The sequence below is a fragment of the Hemicordylus capensis genome, chromosome 7 (assembly GCF_027244095.1).
Source record: "Hemicordylus capensis ecotype Gifberg chromosome 7, rHemCap1.1.pri, whole genome shotgun sequence".
Classification (NCBI taxonomy): Eukaryota; Metazoa; Chordata; class Lepidosauria; order Squamata; family Cordylidae; genus Hemicordylus; species Hemicordylus capensis.
The window spans coordinates 9,135,494-9,158,569 of NC_069663.1; the positions used below are offsets into that span (position 1 = coordinate 9,135,494).

General features: G+C 47.5%; 1 protein-coding gene across 1 annotated transcript in view; it reads right to left on the reverse strand.

Moving 5' to 3' along the window:
• Positions 1-11,026, reverse strand: part of RUNX3 (RUNX family transcription factor 3) — an 88,191-nt gene extending 77,165 nt beyond the window's left edge. Inside the window, exon 1 of the mRNA XM_053268111.1 lies at positions 10,766-11,026. Coding sequence (XP_053124086.1) covers positions 10,766-11,026 — 261 coding nt within the window. The remainder of the gene's footprint in view (positions 1-10,765) is intronic.
• Between the last annotated feature and the right edge of the window lie 12,050 nt (positions 11,027-23,076).

The window sequence follows — 23,076 nt, forward strand, 5'->3', positions numbered from 1 at the left end:
CGCAAGAAGTGTAGACCCCTAAAAAAACCCCCATCCTGGAATCCCCCACAGATGCATAATTTACCTGGAGGTTCCACAGCACAAACCAGGTTGAACAACACTTAACGTTAAACCTGACTTCACAAGATTGACAATGCAGAAGCGGACTAGACATAGTTTTTTTAATTTTTTTAAATTAGCTGTGAACCCCATCCCCAAGCCAGCCCAGGAACATGGCATGTGGCAAGCGGCAGATAACACTTTCCCCTTGCATTGTCTTCACCCTGAAAATCAACCCCACCATGGCAATTCGGGCCCCCCCCAGCAGGAATGTGCAGGAAAGGCCACTTTAACAGCACCAGGGGCGTAACTATCATAGGGCAAGAGGAGACAGTTGTCTGGGGGCCCACTGCCTTGGGGGGGGCCCCTAGAGGCAAGTCACATGACTGACTCCCCCAGCCGCGCACCCGCCCAGGCTTCCTTCAGTTGCATTCATCCTCAGAAATTGTTGTGAGTGTTATGACCTGGAGCTACCAGAACAGCATGTCTTTCTCTCATACCTTTAAATGGCTTGCATCCTCCACAATTTACAAAACCTTTTTAAAAATAGTTTAGGATGATGTTCTATTGTGGCACATAGGTGTGTGTGTGTGTGTGTGTATAATTTTACTATGCTTTTTGTTACCACTATTCAGCCTCCTTTAAGATTTCTTTTCTTCATGAGCTGAGCTTCAGTGGGCGGGGGGGGGGGGCATTTTAAAATCTTGTCTCTGGGCCCACTCCAACCTTGCTATACCCCTGAACGGCACATATAGGATACAGACATATAGGATACAAAAAGGTCTGCAGACTTTTTTGGGTAGAAGTCCCATTGAACTTAGTGGGATGAACTTCTGAGTAAACGTGCATAAGACCATGTCATGAAAGAAATAAAATACCATGTGAACAGACCTTTAGAAAAATACCATGTGAACAGACCTTTAGAAATAGAAAGGAATATATGTACACATAAATATATGAGGGCTGTGCATTGACGTTCAGTAACTCATCCTATAGTTATTCCACGGTGGACCATTTCAAGAGTTAATAGTCAGTTGTCCATCTGCCTATACACACACACACACACACACACACACACACACACACACACACACACCTACCTTTATTATGGTCAGAGACCAGCATAAAATTATACAAGTTAAAATGTGTCTGTTGAAAATGTGGGAGAATAAAGGTGATTGCAAATATGATACATATAGAAGGGCTAAAATTAGACTAATTGCAATTTTAAGTGATTAAATTTTATACACACACACACACACACACACACAACCTCAATGATGCCTTTATGAAATGCTTAAGGAACTGAAAGAATTTGAGTCAGAATGTAGTCAAAATTAAAAGAAGGGCTGTGCTGGAGTGGAAGAGCCTCTGCTTTGGATGTGGAAGGTCCCGGGTTCCGTCCCGGGCAGCATCTCCAGGTAGGGCAGGGAAAGACTCTGCCTGAAACCTTGGAGAGCGGCTGCCAGTCAGTGCAGACAATACCAAGGTGTTGATTTCATATATGTATATATTTAGAACTTCCATTGATTTCAACTGGAGAATTAACCCCGCCCCCCCACACACACTCCACTCTCTCTCCCAGTAGAATCAATGGGACTTAAAAGCATTTGACTTCAGCTGGATTGTGCCCTTACAGTTTAATATATGAACAGCTGGAAGCAACGGCCGTCTTGGAGATTGTCTCTCATTCTGCATTAGAGTAACAACACGTTGGATCAAAAGAGACACAAACAGGGGCATTACTATAATAGGGCAAGGGGAGACAGTTGTCTGGGGGCCTACCTCCTTGGCCCCCCCTGAGGCAAGTCACATTACTGACTCCCCCAGTTGCACACCCGCCTGGGCTTCCTTCAGTTGTATTCATCCTCCGAAATTGATGTGAGTGTTAAGACCTGGAGCCACCAGAACAGCATGTCTTTCTCTAGGACCATGAAATGACTTGCATCGTCCACAATTTACAAAACCCTTTAAAAAATAATTTATTTACTGTGCTTTTTGTTACCACTATTCAGCCTCATTTAAGATTTCTTTACTTCATGAGCTGAGCTTCAGTGAGGGGGGACCATATTAAAATCTTGTCTCTGGGCCCACTCCAACCTTGCTATGCCCCTGGACACAAAAATAACGGACAACAATAGGAAGCCTAGCCTGAATCCATGGCTTCACCAATGGCTCCTTGTTATGCATCAAGTCAGAATACAATCCAGCCAAAATCCAGCATTTCCCCACACATGCTGTATTGCAATCTCTCCCATTGAAGTTAATGAGGCTTTGGAACGATTAACTCTTTGATTCTATCACACACAACTTGGCTTCATCGGATTAATCTATGCATTAAGCCTATGAAGAACTTGCAGCCCTCAATTATTAAAAAGCACGTTGCGTTTTGAGTCCAAGGATCTCTTAGAAGGAGTTAAGTGCAGATGAGAAAGATACATTGAACCAGGCAAGAGGAGTGCTGGTGCGGAATCATTCCACACTATAATGTCAGGATAAGGATTTAAAAACAACAACACTTGAGTGCCTGTGTTACTGTGACTGACATCCAGACTAACTTATGTAATAGTACTAAGTACTAATAGTAAATGCAATAGTACTAAGTAATTAGAACTAATAGTACTTACTAAGGAGTTACTCTATAGTTACTAAGGAGTTACTCTATAGTTACTAAGGAGTTACTCTATAGTTACTAAGGAGTTACTCTATAGTACTCAATAGTACTAAGGAGTTACTTTATATAAGCCCTCAATTCCTGCTGTAGGCTTCTAGTAGCATCTGGTGGACCACTATGTGAAACAGGACACTGGACTAGATGGGCCTTGGGCCTGATCCAGCAGTGCTGTTGTTATGTTCTTAATTTCAATAGGTCTACTCAGGAGGAATTTAGTCTGACTGTCAGCCAGTGTTTCTCTTTTGGGGGGTGGGGCGTGGAGGAGAGGAAAGGGTGTGAAGGAGGAAGAGGTAGAAGCTCAGAGCATCTTTTTTGCATGCCGAAAGTCCTAGGTTCAGTCCCCTGGAATCATCCAGATAGGGCTGGGATTGGGAAAGACTGCTCCTTGAAACCTGGGAGAGGCTGCTGCCAGTCAGTGTTGATAGTACTGAGCTAGATGGACCAAGGGTCTGACTGGGGAGCTTCCGCTGGTATGTTTCCCAGACTATGGGAAGCACCTATATGGGGCAGCAGCGATATAGGAAGCTGCTGAAAGGCATCACCTCATACTGTGTGGGAGGAGGCAATGGTCAACCCTTCCTGTATTCTACCAAAGAAAAACCACAGGGCTTTGTGGTCTCCAGGAGTCGATACCGACTTGACGGAACAGTTTACTTTTACTCTTACGTAAAAAAAGAAGAGATGCATCGAAAAAGCCCCGTCGCATCTCTTCGAGGATATATAGCTGAACGTGTGCTTTGGGGTTTTAGTACATTTGTAATTGAGCAGAGTTCTTCCTGAGGCTATTTTGAACAAACACCTGTTTGGCAGAGCAGCCAGCTAATCTGCAGAGAAAGAATGTCTCAATCGCCGAGTTAGAGTAGTGACTGTAACAAGAGGCATTGACCTTGGCTCTGCATCTAACGCCTCCAACCACGTGCCTGAGGAAGAGTTCTGCGAAACTCGGAAACCTGCACTGGTGCACTTCGCGAACGGTCCTTGGCCTCTACCGAGTCCCACAGCCGGTTTTTTTTTTCCCCCTGCGAGCTAAAGGGACTTGTGTTTGGCTGGATCGGGCCCCTAAGGAGGGTTAACTGTCATTATATGATAGTTCGTTGTCATTTTACTATTCCTGAGAACGGAGTTGTAATAAAGTATTACACGGCTACTGTTTTTGTTTTTTTAATTATTTATTTTACCTGGGGTGGGGGCGGGACGAGATGATGGGAATCCTTTTAGGTTGGATTCTCCAATTGGACATTTCCAGACAGGAGAATGAGATCAGCTGGACGTTGCAGCCCAGACTTCCCCATATTTACTCAGAAGTAAGTCCTACCGAGTTCAATGTGATTTGATTCCAAATTAAACGTCCCAGGTCTACAGTTTTAGCCTTCTCTAAGCACGTAATTCTAGTTCTGAGCTCTTAAAAGAGAATATTATATTTTCTCCCCCTTGAGGATATATCAGAAAATTAGAAAAGCAGATGTCTGTTATTTTGATGAGGGTTTTAAATACATATTATTGTTTTATGTATTAGTATTTCATTTTTCAAATATTTAAAATACGATTGCTTCCTTGGGAGAGAGGGGAAAACAGAAAAAACAGTGGAGATATAGATAGATAGATAGATAGATAGATAGATAGATAGATAGATAGAGCGGCCGACAACATTTCATTCAAACTCAAAAAAACAACTTGCGTGTGATCAATGTCACCTTTTCCATTTTCCCTCCTCTGCCTGCAACCCACGACCTTCTTATTCTGAAACAACCCTATTTAAATATTTAGTGTAGATTTGCTCAGAATGACAACTCTGGTAGGCTCTCGTTTCCCTTTATCCTCTACTCAACTCGCACCGTACAGCCGAGTCTATCCATGTTTACTCAGAAGTAAGTCACCCAGTATGCACTGACAACGTGTAGAGGATTGTGCCATGCAATCCGATCCTATGCAACAGTATGCATGTTTATAGAGAGGCAGGCAGTCCAATGGGATTTACGCCCAGGTAAATATGCAGTCGCAGTCAAGACACCCTTGTCTTCTCTCGGCCGAAAGGGATGCTGAGACTAATTCTAGGATCAATCAAACTCCGCATGTGTGATCAGAACATATGCACACACACAGATATGCAGAGAGAGAGAGAGAGAGAGCGGGAGAGAGACCAACAGATTGACAACGCGCTTTCCCAAGTGCATGTTCCATTCAGGTTAATTTGATTTTCCCTAACGAAGCCTCATCTGTTAACATGGAGACAAAGAACATCAAGAATGTGCTGAAACACCGAGCAATTATTTCAGATAGATAGATAGATAGATAGATAGATAGATAGATAGATAGATAGATAGCGTCGTGTTGCAATAAGATGGGGAAAAATATTTTCCGCCCATCCTGTTTTTGCAATTCGCGGTCTAAGATTCTGACTCTGGCCACGATGCAGACCATCCTATTTTTAGGAGAGATATTTCACTAGCACCCTCCATATAGGCACAATATTTTTGTACTGGCAGAGAGCTCCTTGGGGAAAGCAACAGTCAAATCGCTCGGCTTGCATAGTGAATGCAAGTAGTTAATGCAAGCATCCGCACTAGATGGATTTCTTTCTTCCGGTTTTAAAAATCGCCAAAATACTACCCCGTCATCACCGTCCCATTTAAAAATAAATGAATGGGAAATGAATGGGAATTTCCGATAAACTGTGTGTAGGGTCAAGGTGATAGATAGCTAGATTTCACGGGGCTTTTGTTTCAAGTCTTGATTTGGAAAGGGCCTTATTTCAATGGGTCATTATCCCCACTCCAGGCGTTAAGGGGTTTAAAAGCCCCTTTAAATCCGCTCTCCGCTCTTCCAGTGCCCTTATACGATCAGTCTAGTGGATTCCTGAAATATGTGCAGGGATCCACCTTCCTTTGTTTTCCTCGCTTTCTTTTTTTAATGCCTGTTCAAAATCCACCATTGGTGGGGACGTGGAATAGCTGTAGTTTGTTAATTTCCCTAAGCGACGACAGATTTTTTACGAATAAGAAGGCTTTCGTTGGTGTTTTTATTGCTGTTTCTGCTTTCTGCCTTTCAGACTACCTGTCAATCCTAGTTACATTTCTCCCCTCACCCCACTTCCCTTGGCATCTCTCCCGTGATCGACATTTAGGACACGATCCAAAAGTTAAGCACTTTCCCCCATATAATTCAACGGGAGAGGCTTCAATCTCTCCGGTTGAAAATCCATGGCGAAGGGAAACACTGTTAAAAGCCCCTTGAACTTCAACAGGAGAGCTGCAGCAGGAACCCCAACATATTTACTCGAAAGTAAACCCCACTGAGCCTGGAGTTCGTAGACGCAGATATTTGCAAACTCTCCACTGCATACTACAGTCCAGTCTGGTGGGCGTTTACCCAGAAGCAGCAAGTCCTACTGAATCTAATAGAGCTTATTTCCGAAGTATGCATCGCAATGCAGCCTTAGGAATCCGGACTAACGCATGGATTCTTAACACGCATAGAATCCGGACTAAGGAACATCCATTTAGGAATGGATGTGCTACTGCAAGGACCAGATTCTCCTACTGAAATCAATGAGATTTCAAAATGCCAAATTTTGGCTGACTGTGGATTTAGATTGTACATTCTTGGGGACAGGAATTGGTGCGCTCTCTCTCTCTCTCTCTCTCTGTGGTTGCTTAGGTTGCACTCCGTAAAAGCACCCTCTTACTCTGATACTGCAATTGTTTAAAAAAAATCTGACACCCTATCCTAAACGCAACTACGGTACTTGGCAGTTGTTTGGTGGTTGGTTAGGTTTACACTGATTTCTTTTTGTAAGCATCATGTACTCCGAAGCTGCAAAATATGACTGTGAATCATCATAATTTGGCATCGGTCGTGAAGACCTTGGATTTGGGCCACTTTTGCAGAAGCATCTTGATTCTTTCAAGGACAGCTTCTTTCGGATCTGGGCCTCAAGGTGCGATTCTGGCCAGGGCAAGCAAGGGGCCCTCCCTCTTGGAAATCCGTGCCTTAAGAGCGCGTATACAATGACACAGATCAAAACAGGGTAGCTTAAAAACAACAACGACTTTCCAGAGGTGATGGACTGAATTAAATTAAAATTAAGTAACTGCGGCGAGATTAGTAGTAGAGCAAAAACGCTTATTAAAAAGAGGAAGGGGAAGGGAACTGGGTTGATCACAGACTGCCGAGCTGTTCTCGTTTATTTTTGGAGATTACATCTTTCCTCCTCGGGTCCTCCTACCCGCTTCAGCTTTTTTCTGTTCTGTTCTTTTCTCTTTTCTTTTTTTTTTCTAAATCGCGGTTAGTTAATTAGCTTAAACTCCCTCTACACTTCAAAGTTTCCCGAGCACTCCTAAAGAACGAAATAATCAGAGATGAGGCCGGGAGCCTCAGGGAAGAGCGCCGAGGAAGTTTGGCTGGAAAAGGAAGACGCAGCTCGCTCCAGTTCCCAGGAGGGGGAAAAGACAAGCTTCATTAGGGGCTGGGAGGAGGCGGAGGCAGGCAAGGGTGGGGGAGATCTGGGGTGGGAATCATCCCGCCACACGGGGAACCAAGAGGTGGCCCTGCCTGGGAAGTGATTGAGGCTTGCCTTTTCAGGGGAACCCAGAACCCACAAACCAGAACGCAGAACCCACAAACCAGAACCCAAGGCGGTTTGCAGCGCACTACTGCGTCCTCGTTCCATTCAGTGGAGCCTAGGCCCCACTGGATCTGCATTCGATGGGGCTTAGAATCGCAGCCTCAACCCACAGCTAGAAGCTGGCACGTCTGGACTCTGCTAATGATTTAGGAGGGTTAATATGGCGCTGCCCAAGGACATGGAGCATAATAGCTTAATATAAGAAGAGGCAGGTCTTTGCCCCGAGGTGCGCACAAACTAAATTTAGACATGGGCCGGGGGATTCCCAATTTCGGGATTAGCTGGGATTCCAGCCCTTGGATTCTAACCACATACTAGGGGCGAGGGGAGAAGAGGAAGTCCACCGATTTTTACCACTCTTTTCCTTGATCGTGTGTGCAGAAGAGGTCGTCAGTTATGCTAAGGAGGCATATCTAATCCATTGGTTAGTAGACACCCTTCTCAGAAGTGCGATCTCGGTTGACCGCCAAGTAGGGCAGGCCGAGAAATTAGCAATTAGTATGAGTTTGCGTTTTGTGCAGGGGCCGGTGTTTATTGTTATTTATTCGATTTCTACACCGCCCTTCCAAAAATGGCTCAGAGCGGTTTACACAGAGTAATGATAAATAAATAAGATGGATCCCTGTCCCCAAAGGGCTCACAATCTAAAAGGAAACATAAGACAGACGTCAGCAACAGTCACTGGAGGGTTGCTGTGCTGGGGCTGAAAAGGGCCAGTTGCTCTCCCCTGCTCAATAAAGAGAATCACCACATTAAAAGGTGCCTCTTTGCCAAGTTAGCAGGGGTTGGGAACTTTATGTTCCCAAGTATGTAGTGGAAGCTCTCTCACATTTTCCAAGAGCTATATATAGTATAGTATAGTATAGTATAGTATAGTATAGTATAGTATAGTATAGTATAGTATATATTCTTCCAGCGACCATGAGGACTAGGAACTTCAACCGCCCTTCCCTCAAGGCTACAGTCCTCAGGCGCCTCATCCAAAGTAAATGGCACTGAGTGTGCTGGAATAAATTGCTTGAGATTCGAGGCAGGGGTGGCTCCAGGGGTGGCAGGCATTGGAGGGCAAGCACCCCCCAAATAAGCAGTTCGCCCCCTCCCCCCCTTATAAAATCAACAGGATTTATTTCATGAAAATAGGTTCAGGATGAGAGTGTTAATGTGAAATATACTATGATTTCTGTTTCGAAAAAACCTAACATGTGGGAGGCGGCTGGCCCACCAAGAAATGCTCTTTGCCCCTTCTATGCCCCCCTCATTTTTTTCCCCTGGTGCCGCCACTGTTCGCAGGAGATTCTACCCTCCCTTCACTCTCTCACACCCCATTTTAATAAAAACCAGGAGCGGCCGGTGGGATAATCATGGGGCCACCTGTCGCATTGCGATCAAAGAGATCTCGTCGACTTCCACAGAAGCTGTCTTCTTGGATCTGGATGGAGACCAGAGAGGAAAGCAAAGCAGCTGGGCAGGAGGTGGCTTTCACAGGGGCTGATCTGGAATGCCCTCTCTTACTAGACACTGCCAGCTGGGGGCGGCTGCGCGGACGGTTTAGACCCGGAACTGGGGGGACTACCGTTCGGGACACGTGTGGATCCAAGTTGGTATGCTTTCCCAGAGAGATGGGGGGTGGGCTTCTGAGAAATCGTCCCATCCTACCTGAAAGAGTAAGGCAGGGATCTCCATGACCCCTCCTCCAGGGGTTGCCCTTTGCAATCAGGATCGCCCCCATAGATCAGGGGTGGGCTCAGTTTCTCTGCGTCATCTGGGAAAAGATGCTGGACTATGGTCATTTCGTTTTCACGGCCGAAAAAGAACGCGGGCAAGCGTGGGTTATTAGTTATGACTGACCATCTTCCCGAGAGCCTGCCCGGGCGGAATTTTCAGCTGGAGCAGAACAAGAGGTGACTCTGATTTGCTGGAGGGATGTTCACAGGTGAGGCTAAAATGGACTAGAGCACCGCCTAGGACTGGAATACGATTTTAAAAGGGCCTTTTCTTTTGCTTTCTGCCTGGCCACTTGCTCGCACGGCCGGGCCACCAGGAGTCAGAATTCGGACTGACTCCTGCCCGTAAGGCACGCAAGAGTCTGCTCTGGAGCGTACCGGTCACTTTCGGATTCTTTTCTTACCATATGCGACTTCAGCGGCTGTCCGATGTCTGTGGGAGACATTCTATGGAGTGAGTGTGAGTGTGTGTGTGTGTGTGGGGGGGTCATAGTGGAGGAATTAAAAAAACCACGGAGGGGGCACAGAAGGGGCAAGGTGCATTTATGGGGGGCGAGCTATGTCGCACATACTTATTTATCTACTTGATTTCTATACCGCCCTTCCAAAAACGGCTCAGGGCGGTTTACACAGAGAAATATTAGATTTCTGAAAGAGAAATGGGGAGGTGGGGGCAAGACACTTGTCTGGGGCGGGACCCTTGCCCACCCATGCCCCCTCCACTTGGAAAAATGCGCCTAAAGGGCTAGGAAATGGGTAACGACACTTTCCTGCTGCGGTGAAGTCTATTTTTTGCCGTTTTATTTATTGTTTCTCCCTTGTGTGTGTGTGTTTTAAAAATCTGATTTCTGTTGTGTTTGTTTTGATAGCCGCCTCCAGCACAGCGCTGAGGTGGGATAGAAATAATTAACTGGATTCTCTGAGGGCTTGGGGGCGTTCTAGGGTTCTTGGGGAGGCCGGTTTCTTCCGCAGAAGTGGATGCACGTCTGAACTAAGGGGACACGTCTGGACATCAAGAGCATGTGGCAGCAGGCCTGCCTTGGAGGCTCATGTGTGTCCCGGGCCGGGCGAGGGCTGCGAAAGGGGCAAACTTTCCCGGAGTCCCACAAGGCTGAGGCCCCCGACGCATCCCCTCCTGACTCCAACTTGGGGTGGGGTGCAGGAGGAGCGCCCCCAAACCTATGCTTTGCCCCGGGTTACCTCTCTGCAGCCGATCCAGCAGCCCTGAGTGGTCTCTCGCTCTGGGGCGCCCGGCCCGAGCAGACTGTACAGGGGCGGAGGCTGGTTGTGTGTGTGATCCTGTCTCCCACCTTCCGCGGGGCTGACACCACTGCGGCGGCGGCGGCGGCATTCCAAGGAAGAGACTCGCCGATTAGACCGCGGCGGCGGCGGCAGTGTCCAGGCTTGTGGTCTGGCCGCAGCAGAAGCAGTTGGGAACCACCGCGGGCGGGGGCCTCCCTTGTTTTGGATCCTCTGCGCAGCGCCTTGCACCGGCTGCTGGGATCGAAGGAGGAGCAGCCCCCACACGGCGGAGGAGAGCTGCTGCTCCCCCGCTCCCGCCCCTCCGCCTTTGCCGTTAAACCACCAGTGCAGTCCTGGGCGCCTGGGAAGCGGGCTGAGCAGGAAACATCTGCGCGCCTCCGCCTCCTCCTCCTCCCTCTCGCCCTCCGCCCGCGCCCCTCTCCGCGCCCCGCTCGGGCTTACCTTGAAGGCCACGGGGAGGGTCTTGTTGCATCGCCAGTGGGAAGGCAGCACCGAGCACAAAAAGTTGGGGCTGTCGGTCCTCACGAGCTCGCCCGGGTGATCCGCCAGGACATCCACCACGGAGCGCGCCTCCGGCCGGCTTCTGGGTCCCGAGGCCGGAGCGCTGAGGGCGCCGCTGTTCTCTCCCATCTTACCGCAAGGGAAGGCCGTGGAGGGAGGTGTGAAGCGCCTGCTGGTGCTGGGGTCTACGGGAATACGCATCACAACAGCGGGCGTTAGGGGTGGCGGGAGGCCGCGGACGAGAGGCGAGCAGGGCGCCGCGCACAGCTGCCGAGGGCGCACACGGCCAGATGCCCAAGAGCGCACGGCTGCCCTCTCCAAAGCCAGGCGCGCGGGAAAGCGGCCCCAGGCGCTCGGGCAGGGCAGCCCCAGTCTCAGCCCGGCGTCGGGCTCCTCTCCAGCGGGTGAGGCAGCAGCAGCAGCTCGGCTGGCAGGGCGCAACTTCTCCAAGGGGCTGGTCTCTCTCCTCTTCCCCTTCCCTTTCCCCGCTCTATCTGGCAGGCGGCACGGGAGAAGTCCCCCGCTCGGCTGCTGGCTCCCCCAGGCTGGAGAAATCCGGTCCGGACGCTGCCGCCTCCTGTCCGCCTCGTCTCAAGCCCGGAGCTGAGCTCGGCGCTCTGGCTTGGAGAGAGCCAGCGACTCGTGGGCGGCCAGCAAACAGCGAGGGAGTCCCACGCAGCCAGGCACGCAAACAAGTCCTCCTCTTGGGTGCCTCCTGCACAGAACTGGAGCGCGTCTCCGAGCCGTTCCCTGCGGCGGCCTCTTCCCCAGTCAAAATAAACTCGGATCAGACAAAATAAACCTCGCATCTACCGCTGCAGCAGCGCCTCGCCGGGTACCCCGCGTCGCCCTCCAATTCCAGCGCCCTTTTTCGCTTGTTTCCCTACGAATGCACGAAGGCGGGAGAAGCTCAACAGGTTGCTAGTTTCTTTTGAAAGGAGGATTACTGTTTCCTGCTCTGCCTCGCGCTCGCACGAAACACTCGATCTTTTCCGATCCAACCTCCTTCTCTTTACGGTCCTGACACCAGTCAAAAAGTGTCAGCGGCTGTCTACATACTGGGTTATTACTTTATTTACTCAGAGGCAGGGAGTGGTGCCCTGGGACGGAATGGCAGCGAGCAAAGCCAATCCGAGGATCGAGGCGAGGCTGAACTAGAGAAAGTGACAGAGGAAGAGGGCGGGGCAGGAAGGGCAGGAAAGGAGGAGGAGTCTTGGGAAGCCGCGCCCCTTCTCAAGCCAGCCCCCACCTCCCTGCTTTCTTTCAAACCGGAGTGCCTATGATAAAACTATTGTTTTGGATCTAACATTGTTTCCTTCATTAGCACTGGAAGAAGAACACACTTAATTCGGTTTAACTGAAATGCCTTCATTCATTTACAATCTACTCAAGGGCAGCGCGAGTTAAAATTAAGTCCAACTACTATTTAAGGCAGGGTAATCCACCGACTTTCACCATTTCGAGGAAGTGATGAATGGAGTAGTCCATCCTCATTTACTCTCCTAATAATTTACCCCCTCTCTCAAATATTTGATAGCCGTGAATAACATAGCCCAAACAGGCCGAAATCCTATGCATGCTTAATGGGAATATGCCTGCCTCATTGAATCCAACGAACCTTACCAAATAAAATTGCCTCGGATCTTTTTCTGCGCCTCCGCTTCAAATCAAAACCTTGCACCGGAATCTTTAACACCTCCAATGTAAACCGCATCGACACCCATCCGGTTTATGCCCACATCAATTATGTTTTGCCTTTGGGTGCCTTTCCAGGATACTTCTAGTCTACCTAAAAAAAACCCTAGTACTACGTCCTATTGGACAAGTGGTGGACCAGACACTTACTCCGAAGTCGTCTTGAGGACTTCAAAGCAGAAATGGAGTTAAATAAAGGTCATTCGATTTCATTAGGACATTAACATCCTTCCAGGCGTCAGGCTGCAATCAGCCACCAGGTTTTCTGGAAGCAAGTTCTGGAGACGTTAAGAGCCAGCCTGGTGCAGTGGTTAGAGAGTGTTGGACTGGGACCAGGAAGGCGGAAGACTCGAGTTCAAATCCCCATTCAGCCATGAAACTCCCTCTCTCAGTCTAACGGTAACCTACCTCACAGGGTTGTTGTGTGCGGATAAACGTAAGCATGCAGACCGCGCTCTGAGTTCCCCGGATGAAGAGCGGGATGGATAGAAATGTAAAAACAAATAAAATAAAATTGAGAAGGAACCCTTTGACAGAGGAGGTGCCCGAGGTCAATTTGAAACCCACGGGTCTGATTTCTAAGGAAATCTTTAGTGTAGGGTGCAAAGAAAACAAGTCTGGAGAACTGGCCCCATTCCTCACCCGCCTTAGCAAAAAATAACCAAGATGCAAATTGGATGCTGCCAGTTCGGATCAAGGGACTACGTTGCGTTCAGTGGCAGCAGCTGTCATCAACAGAAGCAAGTTCTCCGTCCGCGGTTTGAAGAGGGGACATGCAAGCCTCGCAAATCAGGAAGAGCAAAGACCACATTCTCTGCAGAACGCAGGAGCGAGCCTCGGCGGAGGGGATTTTCAGTAGCGATCCTCAAACCCTCGAGAGTCCCCTTAGAGTCATTTGAGAACCGCAGCCCTTTCAAGCCAATGTGAAGAAGAACCAGATCAGATCCGCTTTCTACAGTGGCCAGACAGATGCCTCCGGGAAGCCCACAAACCGAGCGCCAAGGCAACAGCTCTCCAGGTCAGCTCCCCCACCAGTATACTGCCCCTGAATGTGGAGGCTCCATTAGGCGCCATGCTTAATAGCGATGGATAAACCTACTGTCTAGGCATTTGTCTAATCCCTTTACAAGCCATCACCAAAACGCGTGGCGTGAAAGAAAGGAAGGAAAATGAGAGATGATGATGATGATGATGATAATAATAATCTAAGTTACATGGCGACTTACAGGATAACAGAAACAGCAACACCAGTCCCTGCCCCGAGGACACACAATCAACATTTTGAAGTGGGGGAGAGCACGGGAAGGGGAGACCGAAGCAAGAGTAACCGGAAGAAGAAAGCGCGGCGAAAGGCGTTTACACGGACGGCGGCGGTGCCCTTTCTAACCAGGCTGAAGAGGACCGAAGGGTTACTCCGGAGACCATAGCTAAAAAGGTGAGGAGTGGGTTGGAAAAGAGGCGAGAGAGAAGTGGCACCCTGGACTCGCCCACCTAACAGCACCCCGGTCTTAAAAGTCAGACGAACCGGAGGGACTCCGGATTTCAACCAGAAATGACCGGGGGTTATTTAAAAATAGAACAGTCCACACTTCAGAACAAAAGCGCAGGGAGGAGTCTGTTTGCTTTTGCTCTTTCTGTCTCTTAGCAGGCCTGTTTCTATTTCCCTCCAGGCCCTGCAAGCTCTGCTGCGTCGTCCCCCACCCCAAGCATTTCTTGAATCGAAGTGGCACCCAAATCGCCCACTGACTCCCCCACTCCCGTCGCGGGAACCTTCCAAGAAATACGGATCAATGCCACGCTTTAGCCAGCGAACCTTCCGGTTTATCCCTTCATAGCTCCACAATACCAAGAATGTGTGCCTACTGGCAGCAGGACCCCTATTTTGGCCCCCGAAGCAGATTATCCAGAGAGGTCTGGGGTGGAACTGGAATAATTCCTCCGCAACAATCCATTTGCAATATCGCTGCCGGACAGACTCCGAGGGAGAAAGGGAACTGAAAATAGCTCCACACAGAAAAGTCCCTGAGTTGACATGTAAAACGGATTCGGGCCTCTGCCCCGATCCGGACCCATAACACATTTTGGTGGAAGAGGACCTTTATTTTTAGGTAAATTAGTAACAGACCGGAGCATTCAGTAGCTTCTCAAGGGACCCTTTGAGGAGACACCTTTTATGGTCTGTATAATACAGACTGTATTTCTGGCGTTGACAGAAAGGAGAGAAACATACCGCATTTACACGGGCTTGATCTTTACGTTTACCCGGTTTTCTCGGATTCGGGATCGAAACGAAGAAGAAATCTGCTCAGCGAAGATCTGAAGAGTGTGGGGGAGGCGGGGAGAGAGAGAGAGAGAAGGGAGGAACAGCGACGTCATGCCAGCGGTTTTACGTCATTTAATTAATTTGTTTGCGTTTGTTTTCCAGAAGCAGGCAGGAAATAAGAGCATCCATGGGCACGATCCAGTCAAAGAGGAGCACTTTCAAAATTAAGTAAACCCCCTAGAAAGCAATAGGATGTACAAAGAGGCAGAGCATTTGGCTACCTGATTTCAGTGGGGAAGATACACCTTCAGTCTGTGGCTATTTACTCCAGAGTAGCTGTGCGCAGGATTGCAGCTAAACCCAGCCCCGATCCCATCAATGCCAGGAAATCCAAATATCTTCGGTGAGACTACTTCATCCCCGAAGGTTTGCAGCCCCGCCCGAGCCACCTGTTTAAAATGCCTTCTGTTGACATCAAAGAGACTTGGCACTCGATCCTGAGAGGCAACCCTACCGATTTCAATAGGATTTCTTCCGATCCTATTGAACCGATATTTATTTGGATCTTCCGGTCCAAAAAAATAAAATAAAAAATACCCTAAGGACTGTAGTATTTGATGGCCATTATATTTCACCCAATTTCTTTCCATCTCCAACTTAGACTTGTTCAGGCTGAGACCCCGTGGTGTACATTTATTTACCTGAAAGCAAATTCCATGGCCGAACACAGTGGGACTTACTTTCGAGCAAACACTCCTAGCCTGACTGCACAAAGGAACTTTTAAATGCACAAGAGGTGGGTTTGCACTTTAAGACAATTTTTGTATGGGAAGTTTAATTCAGATTAGCGAATAGCGGGGCGTTCAGACGGACATCGCTATCCTTCTAAGCAAGTTTACTTAGCAGTAAATCCCACTGGAACCTCACTCAGCCGGGGCTTCCTCCCTACTAACTCCTCATTTAGGTTCCTCCCGAGAACTCTGTGAGCACACGTGGGACACCCATGAGTAAATGCGTGTTGATCACATAGTACGGGGCAGTATCCCATGGTTGCTAACAGGCATGGCACCCCTTCTAAACTCTAAAACCAATCGGTCTTCGATTCCCACGGTGGGTGGGGGGTGGGGAAGGGGTAGCAATCCGTTTCCATCTAATCCGTTTTGGTTTTCCTTTGATTGTTTGGACATGGGCCCAAAATGTTGCGAGGAAGGATATACTTCGATTTCAATTTAATTCGCGTTTACTGTTCGGAAATTCACTTTTAAAAAGAATGATTCCAATGTGTATTATTCTGGTGAAAAATTGTATGTGAGGTTCCAAACCGTGGAGGCATGATGCAGTCTAAAGCTCAACATTTTTTTAAAAAATAAGACTTTTATTCAGTGTGTATATGCTTATTTCTTCTTTATTTAAAAAGACGCGACGTTAAAGCTGCAATGGTATACATACTAACTTGGGAATGTGTCCTTTGGAAATCCATGAGGTTTACTTGTGAGTAAACATGCAAGGCCTCGGGCCGCGCGACTGTAACCTTAATACACTTACTTGGGAGCAGAACCATGTGAAATCAGTATTTACTTTCCGGCAAACGTGCCTAGCCCGAGGAAACAATGGTAAGATATCTACACCGGTGCGAAACTCCACTGCAATCAGCGACATACTCATATCCATGTATAGGATCGGCTCCAAAGTGCTTAAATTTGGCTGGATCGTGCCCAAAGTGAGGAAAGGGGCCTGCACTGACCGTGTGGGGGGAACGATCCATATTTGCTCAAAAAGCACGATAGTTCAACCTGCTTAGCAGGTGTATCTATCGAGTTGCAGACGAACTCGATCCTAGGTATGATTACTCGGAAATAAGTCCAGCTGCTTTCAGTGGGGCTTACTCCCAAGTAGGTGTGCATCGAATTGCACCTCCCTCCCTCCCTCTCACACACACGCCATAGACAGCCTAAGCATTTGGGGGGGGGCTGGCCAAAAAAGTAGGGGGCTTATCTAGCTCCTCCACCATCGGTCCTCAGTGCACTCGATCGTATAAAATTTATTTGTATGCAGAAAATTTGTGTGTGTGTGTGGGGGGGGGGTTAGACAATTTTTGGAGGGGCAGGACCGCCCTACCCCACCCACCCACTCACCCACACGACAATAGATCCTATTGCCACTGAAGTGACTGGCGTTCACGTCTTCCAAGTCAATTTACACAGGATCGGGGCATATAGCAAATGTGGCAAAGACCTCAACTCATCCTGTGTGGCAGTGGGGATTTTTTTTTTTTTTTAAGGGTGGAAGGGAGAGGACCACTAAAGCGCCCGCCGCACAGCCGCGGCTTCCTGGTCGCCTCTCCGCGGCTTGTGCCTGCAATCGGTGCGGCCGCGTCTCCCGGTCCCGAACTGCCTTGCACAGCCGCCTGGCCTTTTCAGGCGAAAAGCCTGCGAGGTGGGTTGGCTGGTGCGTGGATCCCCGCGGCTCTCCTTGCAGCGCAGAGGATGTCGTGCTTCTGTTTAAAACGGGCCCAGGGCTTTGACGTGACCCGTTGCCACCCAAACCCATCCTGACGTCGTATGTTTAAGGGCGACACAACCGGAGAGACAGAAGGAGAACCATTCGAAGGCAACTGGGCTCTCGCCAAAAAAATCTGGTTCCTGGGAGGTGTACTGTGGACATCTTTCATTTTCCTTTGAGTTCATTATTGGTGACAATTCCTGCTTTAGAGCTGCTGAGGGGAGGAAGGAAACACACACCCCCAGTGGCTCCCCCCCCCACATCTCTTTCACAAATCTCATATGTGGGACAGAGCTCCTCCGTCCACGAGTACACTTTGTATCTTCTGCCCCCGCCCCATGCTGCCACTGATGTTTAATTGCTTTATTTATTTATATTTTATTTTTTACATTTATATCCCGCTCTTCCTCCAAGGAGCTCAGAGCGGTGCACATGGTTAGGTTTATCCTCACGACAACCCTGTGAGGTAGGCTAGGAAGGTACTGGCTACCTTCTTATCGTTATGGCTGGATGGAGTGCATGATTATTACTCCCCCCCCCATACTGTGCATTTTTACCAATTTTCAGGGGGTTTTTTTTGCTATGGTCTACCCCATGACTCACGCAAATAAAAACGATCTGGTTTTGTTTTGCTTTGAAGAATCAGCTCTTTTTTTTTTAAGTGCCACGATGCTTTTATAAATGGTGATGAACGCAAGGACGTGTTATCTTAGTTATTGAAGTGTATCCCCCCCCTCCTCTGAGGGCTCTAAAGATGGTTATGCCTCCTTTTTATTCTCGCAGCCTGTGAGGTACATGCGGCTCAGAGACAGTAACGCTCCAAGGTTAGCTTCGTGTGTGGATTTGAAGCTGGCTCTGACGGGTCCTAGGGCATCGCTAACCGCGACACAGTATTGTCTCTGCGGGTGGCTGTGGGCGCTCTAACCACTACACCACACCACTCTGCCTGTGCTGGGGTGTGTGTGTGTGAGCGTTTGTGTGCATGAGATTTCTCTCCCACTCGCCCTCCCTTCACCACACACACCCCATTTTAATGTATCAGAGTTCAAACCAGAAATGTAAAAAAACAAAAAAACCCAAACCCCTTTACCGGGACATGAGGGAACTGCTAGAAAAAGAAGTTCATTGAAATAAACAAAAAAAGAACCAAAACAAACAACAAAAAACAAACAAAGAGGAGGTTGTTCCCCCACATCCTGTGTCTCTGCCTGATTCATCGCTCTCTGTCTTTACCTCCAAGCCGCCCCCCTGTGATGTGCAGAATCCTGCCACAGCACAGATATCTGTATTGGATATGACTGGTTCATTGACTCCAGAGACACAACAGACTCCCCCAGCTTGCAGACGAGGGTGTCCTGCGTGTCTCTGCCTGAGTCCCTGCTTGGAACAAGCCTCCTTCGAATCAGGAGTCACACCTAGATCAGTCACTCATGCAAAAACACAGAGGTGGGTGGAACACATTCTTATTCTTTGAAAGCAGCCCTTTTGGGATGAAAGAATGAACTGTGACGCCAGTTTAATTTCTGGGGAAGTAGTGTGTATAACTATAACTAGTTTATTTATTTTTAAATACTATATATATATATATATATATATATATATATATATATATATATATATATATATAAAATTCTATCTATCTATCTATCTATCTATCTATCTATCTATCTATCTATCTATCTATCTGTCAATCAATAGGTGGTTCTCCTATCTAATAGAAGAGAAAAACATACAAAGATTAGCATTTATTATTTCAGTACCCTATAAACAAGCTCCACTCTTCCACGAATTTGTCTCAGCATAGGTTAGCATGGTGTAGTGGTTAGAGGGCTGGGTTAGAACACCAGTTCAAATCCCCGTTGAGCCGTGGGTGACTGGGTGACTCACCTATCTCTCAGCCTAGCCTACCTCACAGGGTTGTTGTGAGGATAAATACAACCATGTACTCTGGGCTCCTTGGAGGAAGAGCCAGATATAAATGTAATTTTAAAAAAAAAGTCTTCTGATGCCCTCTGATAAGGAATTAATTTTGACATTAGGACAATGCTCCATCCTTTTTCAAGTAAGGCCATACCAACTCACCGCTAAATCTTCCTCCTCTTTAACATACTCAAATAAAGCCTCATCCTGCTTACTAGGGGACAAATACCTAGTGATGGCTTTTATTTCCCTTATTGTTTCTCCCCAGAACTTAAGCTATCTGAAGTCCGTGAAGATGCTGTGCTGTTTAGATCATAATTAACTAATATCTAGTTAATAAAAACAGTATTTCACCAAATAGTAATCTGAGATGACGTTTTCACGTTCTGCCACTAGTTGGCGCTTTAACCACATCCTTCAGGGCTGCTGCTTCTTTGGAGCTGCTGTTGCTTCTGCTGCTGTTGGAGCTGCCTGCTGCAAAAGCCCCTTGGGTATTAAAATGATCAAAACCTCACTGGCAATGGAGGTTTTCAGAACCCACAGCCAGTTTACCTCCCACCAAGTATGCAGTGAAAAAGCATTAAGCTGGCTCCCGCACGCCTCCCTCTCCCCTTAATGCTTTTCTACTGGATTTTCCGAAGTCACAAAAAATATCTTGTCTGGTCTTTTGAGATCAGAGCATGCGTGGCCCGGTGGCTGAGAGGCTGTGCTGTAGATCAGTCGAAATATTGTGCTGCAGACTCACTGGGTGGCCTCAGACCCACCCACCCCACGGGTGTGTGTGTGTGTGTAGCATACTGACCTTCCTTCTAAGACAGGAGCTTGCAGCCTTGGGCTGTTAGACTACAACTCCCATCACCCCCAGTCTTCAGCCACTGTGGCTGGGGACGATGGGGGCTGTAGTTCAACAACATCTGGGGAACCAAGTTTGGAAACCCCTGACCTAGGTCAATGATAGTAAGAGTATTAGTCTTATATGCGAATGGAGAATCCAGATGGGGACCATAGTTTTAGTGGAGGGGAAATCCCCCTTTCCTCTGTCCCATTCCCCCAGTTAAAATCCCCCCAGCTTCTGTTTACCCCATGGAACAAAACATGCAGGTAGCATAAAGGTAAAGTGTGCCGTCGAGTCGGTGTGTGGTGACCACAGAGCCCTGTGGTTTTCTTTTGGTAGAATACAGGAGGGGTTTACCATTGCCTCCTCCCGCGCAGTATGAGATGATGCCTTTCAGCATCTTCCTATATCGCTGCTGCCCAGTACTGGTGTTTCCCATTGTCTGCAAAACATACCAGCGGGGATTCGAACCGGCAGCCTTCTGCTTGTTAGTCAAGCATTTCCCCGCTGTGCCACATATGGACACATAAATAGCAGCTTCAGGGTGTGTGGTTTTATTCGGGGGAAATAGTGCGGGTGGAAAGTTAAATCCTCACCCCAGCACTGTGATCTTCATCACAGAAGCAATGGGCTAAAATTACAGGGAAGCAGAATTAGGCCAGGCACTAGGGAGAATTTCCTAACTGTAAATGTTTTCCAACAGTGGGGCAGTCTGCCCTGTGCAGTGGTAGGGTTCCCCACTAGAGGTTTACAAACAGAGGTTGGACACCCATCTGTCAGGGCTGCGACACTGGGAAGGGATGACCTCCAACTCTAAAATTCCATGATTCTATCCAAATTCCAGGATTCTATCTGAATTCAACCCCTACTCACAGCTGCAATTAACATGCTTTTTTAAAATGCAGATCCTCTTTACAGATTTCCCACATGTCTAAATTATCCCCCAGAAACGGTATACTCGAGTCACTAAAAAATGTTATAGAAATCCTCATTCTTTCCCCCCTAATTTCTATAATTGCTTAAACATTGTTTTCCTGAAGTCTCACCCCACTTCCCAAATGCCCAATCAGCAGGGGTGCCAGCAAGCAAAGGGACTCTTGAATACATTTCTTTTGCTCCTCATAATTCTATCACTTACCCTGCCTGGTTTAAGAAGCAAGAACTCATCAGATTTCTGCAAAGCGTCCACCAAAGGAAGATGTCAAAAAATCAGGTTTGTTTAAGGAAACAGTGCTCTCGTTCCAAAAACACAGATTGGAAAGCAAGCCTTATAGATTTCAAGGGGCCTGGTTTGCAAAGGGATTAGGACTGAGATTAAAAAGCAACCAAAAACAGGAGAAAGGAAGATCTTGTCTTTCCCCAAGAATTCCCAGTTGTTGCTTCAGCAACTTACCATTTAATCCTCCACTTTAGAGGAAAACACAGTTACAGTTTGGGGAAACTGCTGTCAAACTCAATTTATGTTCCAATGAATAAGGCTCAGTTCAATTGGCACAAATTCGAAGTATATCTGGCGATGATCTCCCTAATCGTTGTAGTTAAAGGAAACAAATATATTCTGTTCATTAGCCAGCCAATAAATGTGGATATTTTCCGTCAGCCACCACAAACCTGAGTCAGTTCACTCCCTGATACTAACACCTCAGTCCTAATTCACTAATCCTGATACTAACACCTTGGTCCTTATTGATTCTGCCCCGCTGCCCCACTACAAGACTAATAGCGGTGGTGGTGGGGGTATTTCTGCCAGGAAAATGGCCACCTCCACCGGCCCCCACCTGAGGTCACTGCCTCATAATGACCCATTGGTGGGCGGGGCTTCTGCCCCACACTAGTTTTGCTCTAAGCAAGACCAAGATTCAGGCACACTCTACCTACTCCACCTGCAATGCAATAAGATCTTTGGATGCAAACTGGTATTATCTGTTCAAATAACTGTTTTTATTTTATTTTATTTATTTTACATTTATATCCCAATGACTATTTATATAGCGCTTTTTAACAAAAAGTTCCCAAAGTGGTTTACACACACGCGTGCACACACACGATTCAAATACTACCTATAATAAAGTCGTGTGTATGTGTATCGATCTATCTAAGGCGTACCTGTTGCTAATCCACTAAGGCATACCTGTCACTAACATGGCGGGGGGGGGGGGCTGAGAACAGGGAAAACCGAGAGTGGGGAGATGGGGGGAGAACTAGAGGCACAGATACTTTGCGCCCGGCCCAGCTAGTATATAAATAAAAATCCAACTCTTCCTCCAAGGAGCCCAGTACATGGTTATGTGTACCTTCACAACAACCTTGTGAAGAAGGTTAGGCTGAGAGAGAAGTGACTGGCCCAGAGTCACCCAGCAAGTGTCATGGCTGAATGGGGATTTGAACTCGGGTCTCCCTGGTCCTAGTCCAACACTCTAACCATACTGGCTCTCTTGCAGGCTGCACTACCTTATTAAACAGCTCCGTGGCACTGTCTTTTTCCAGGGGAGAAGACCTAATCCACTCAGTGTTGCTTCAAGCAGATCTATCAAAATGAACAGATGCATCGGAATGGGTTTTGTCAATATGAAAATTACAAATGATTCATGCAACTAGATTGTGAATGAAATGCATGTTGTAAGACTGATACACACAGGTACACACAGAAAAGGCCACTAGCTAGTATTGTGTTGATACAAACCAGCCAAAGTGAAGCATTTTTTAAAGTCCCAGTGATCTCAAAGGGAGAAAGCTAAGCACATGCATACCCGTCAAATTCCCCTTCAAATTCAAGGGGCTTAAAAGTATTTAAACTTTGGGGCAATTCCAAGGGTAACGGAATCAAGCATGTTACCATATTTTCAATTACTATTGTCATAAGCAAATTCTCATTGAGATATTTATTCACACACACACACACACACACACACACACACAGGCAAGAGAACATCTCCTACCTATAATATCGTTATTATAGATAGTGTTTGAATCATGCAAAATTCATCAGTGATGGTATCAGAAGCAATGTCCAAAAATTCTGATTCCGTTACCGAT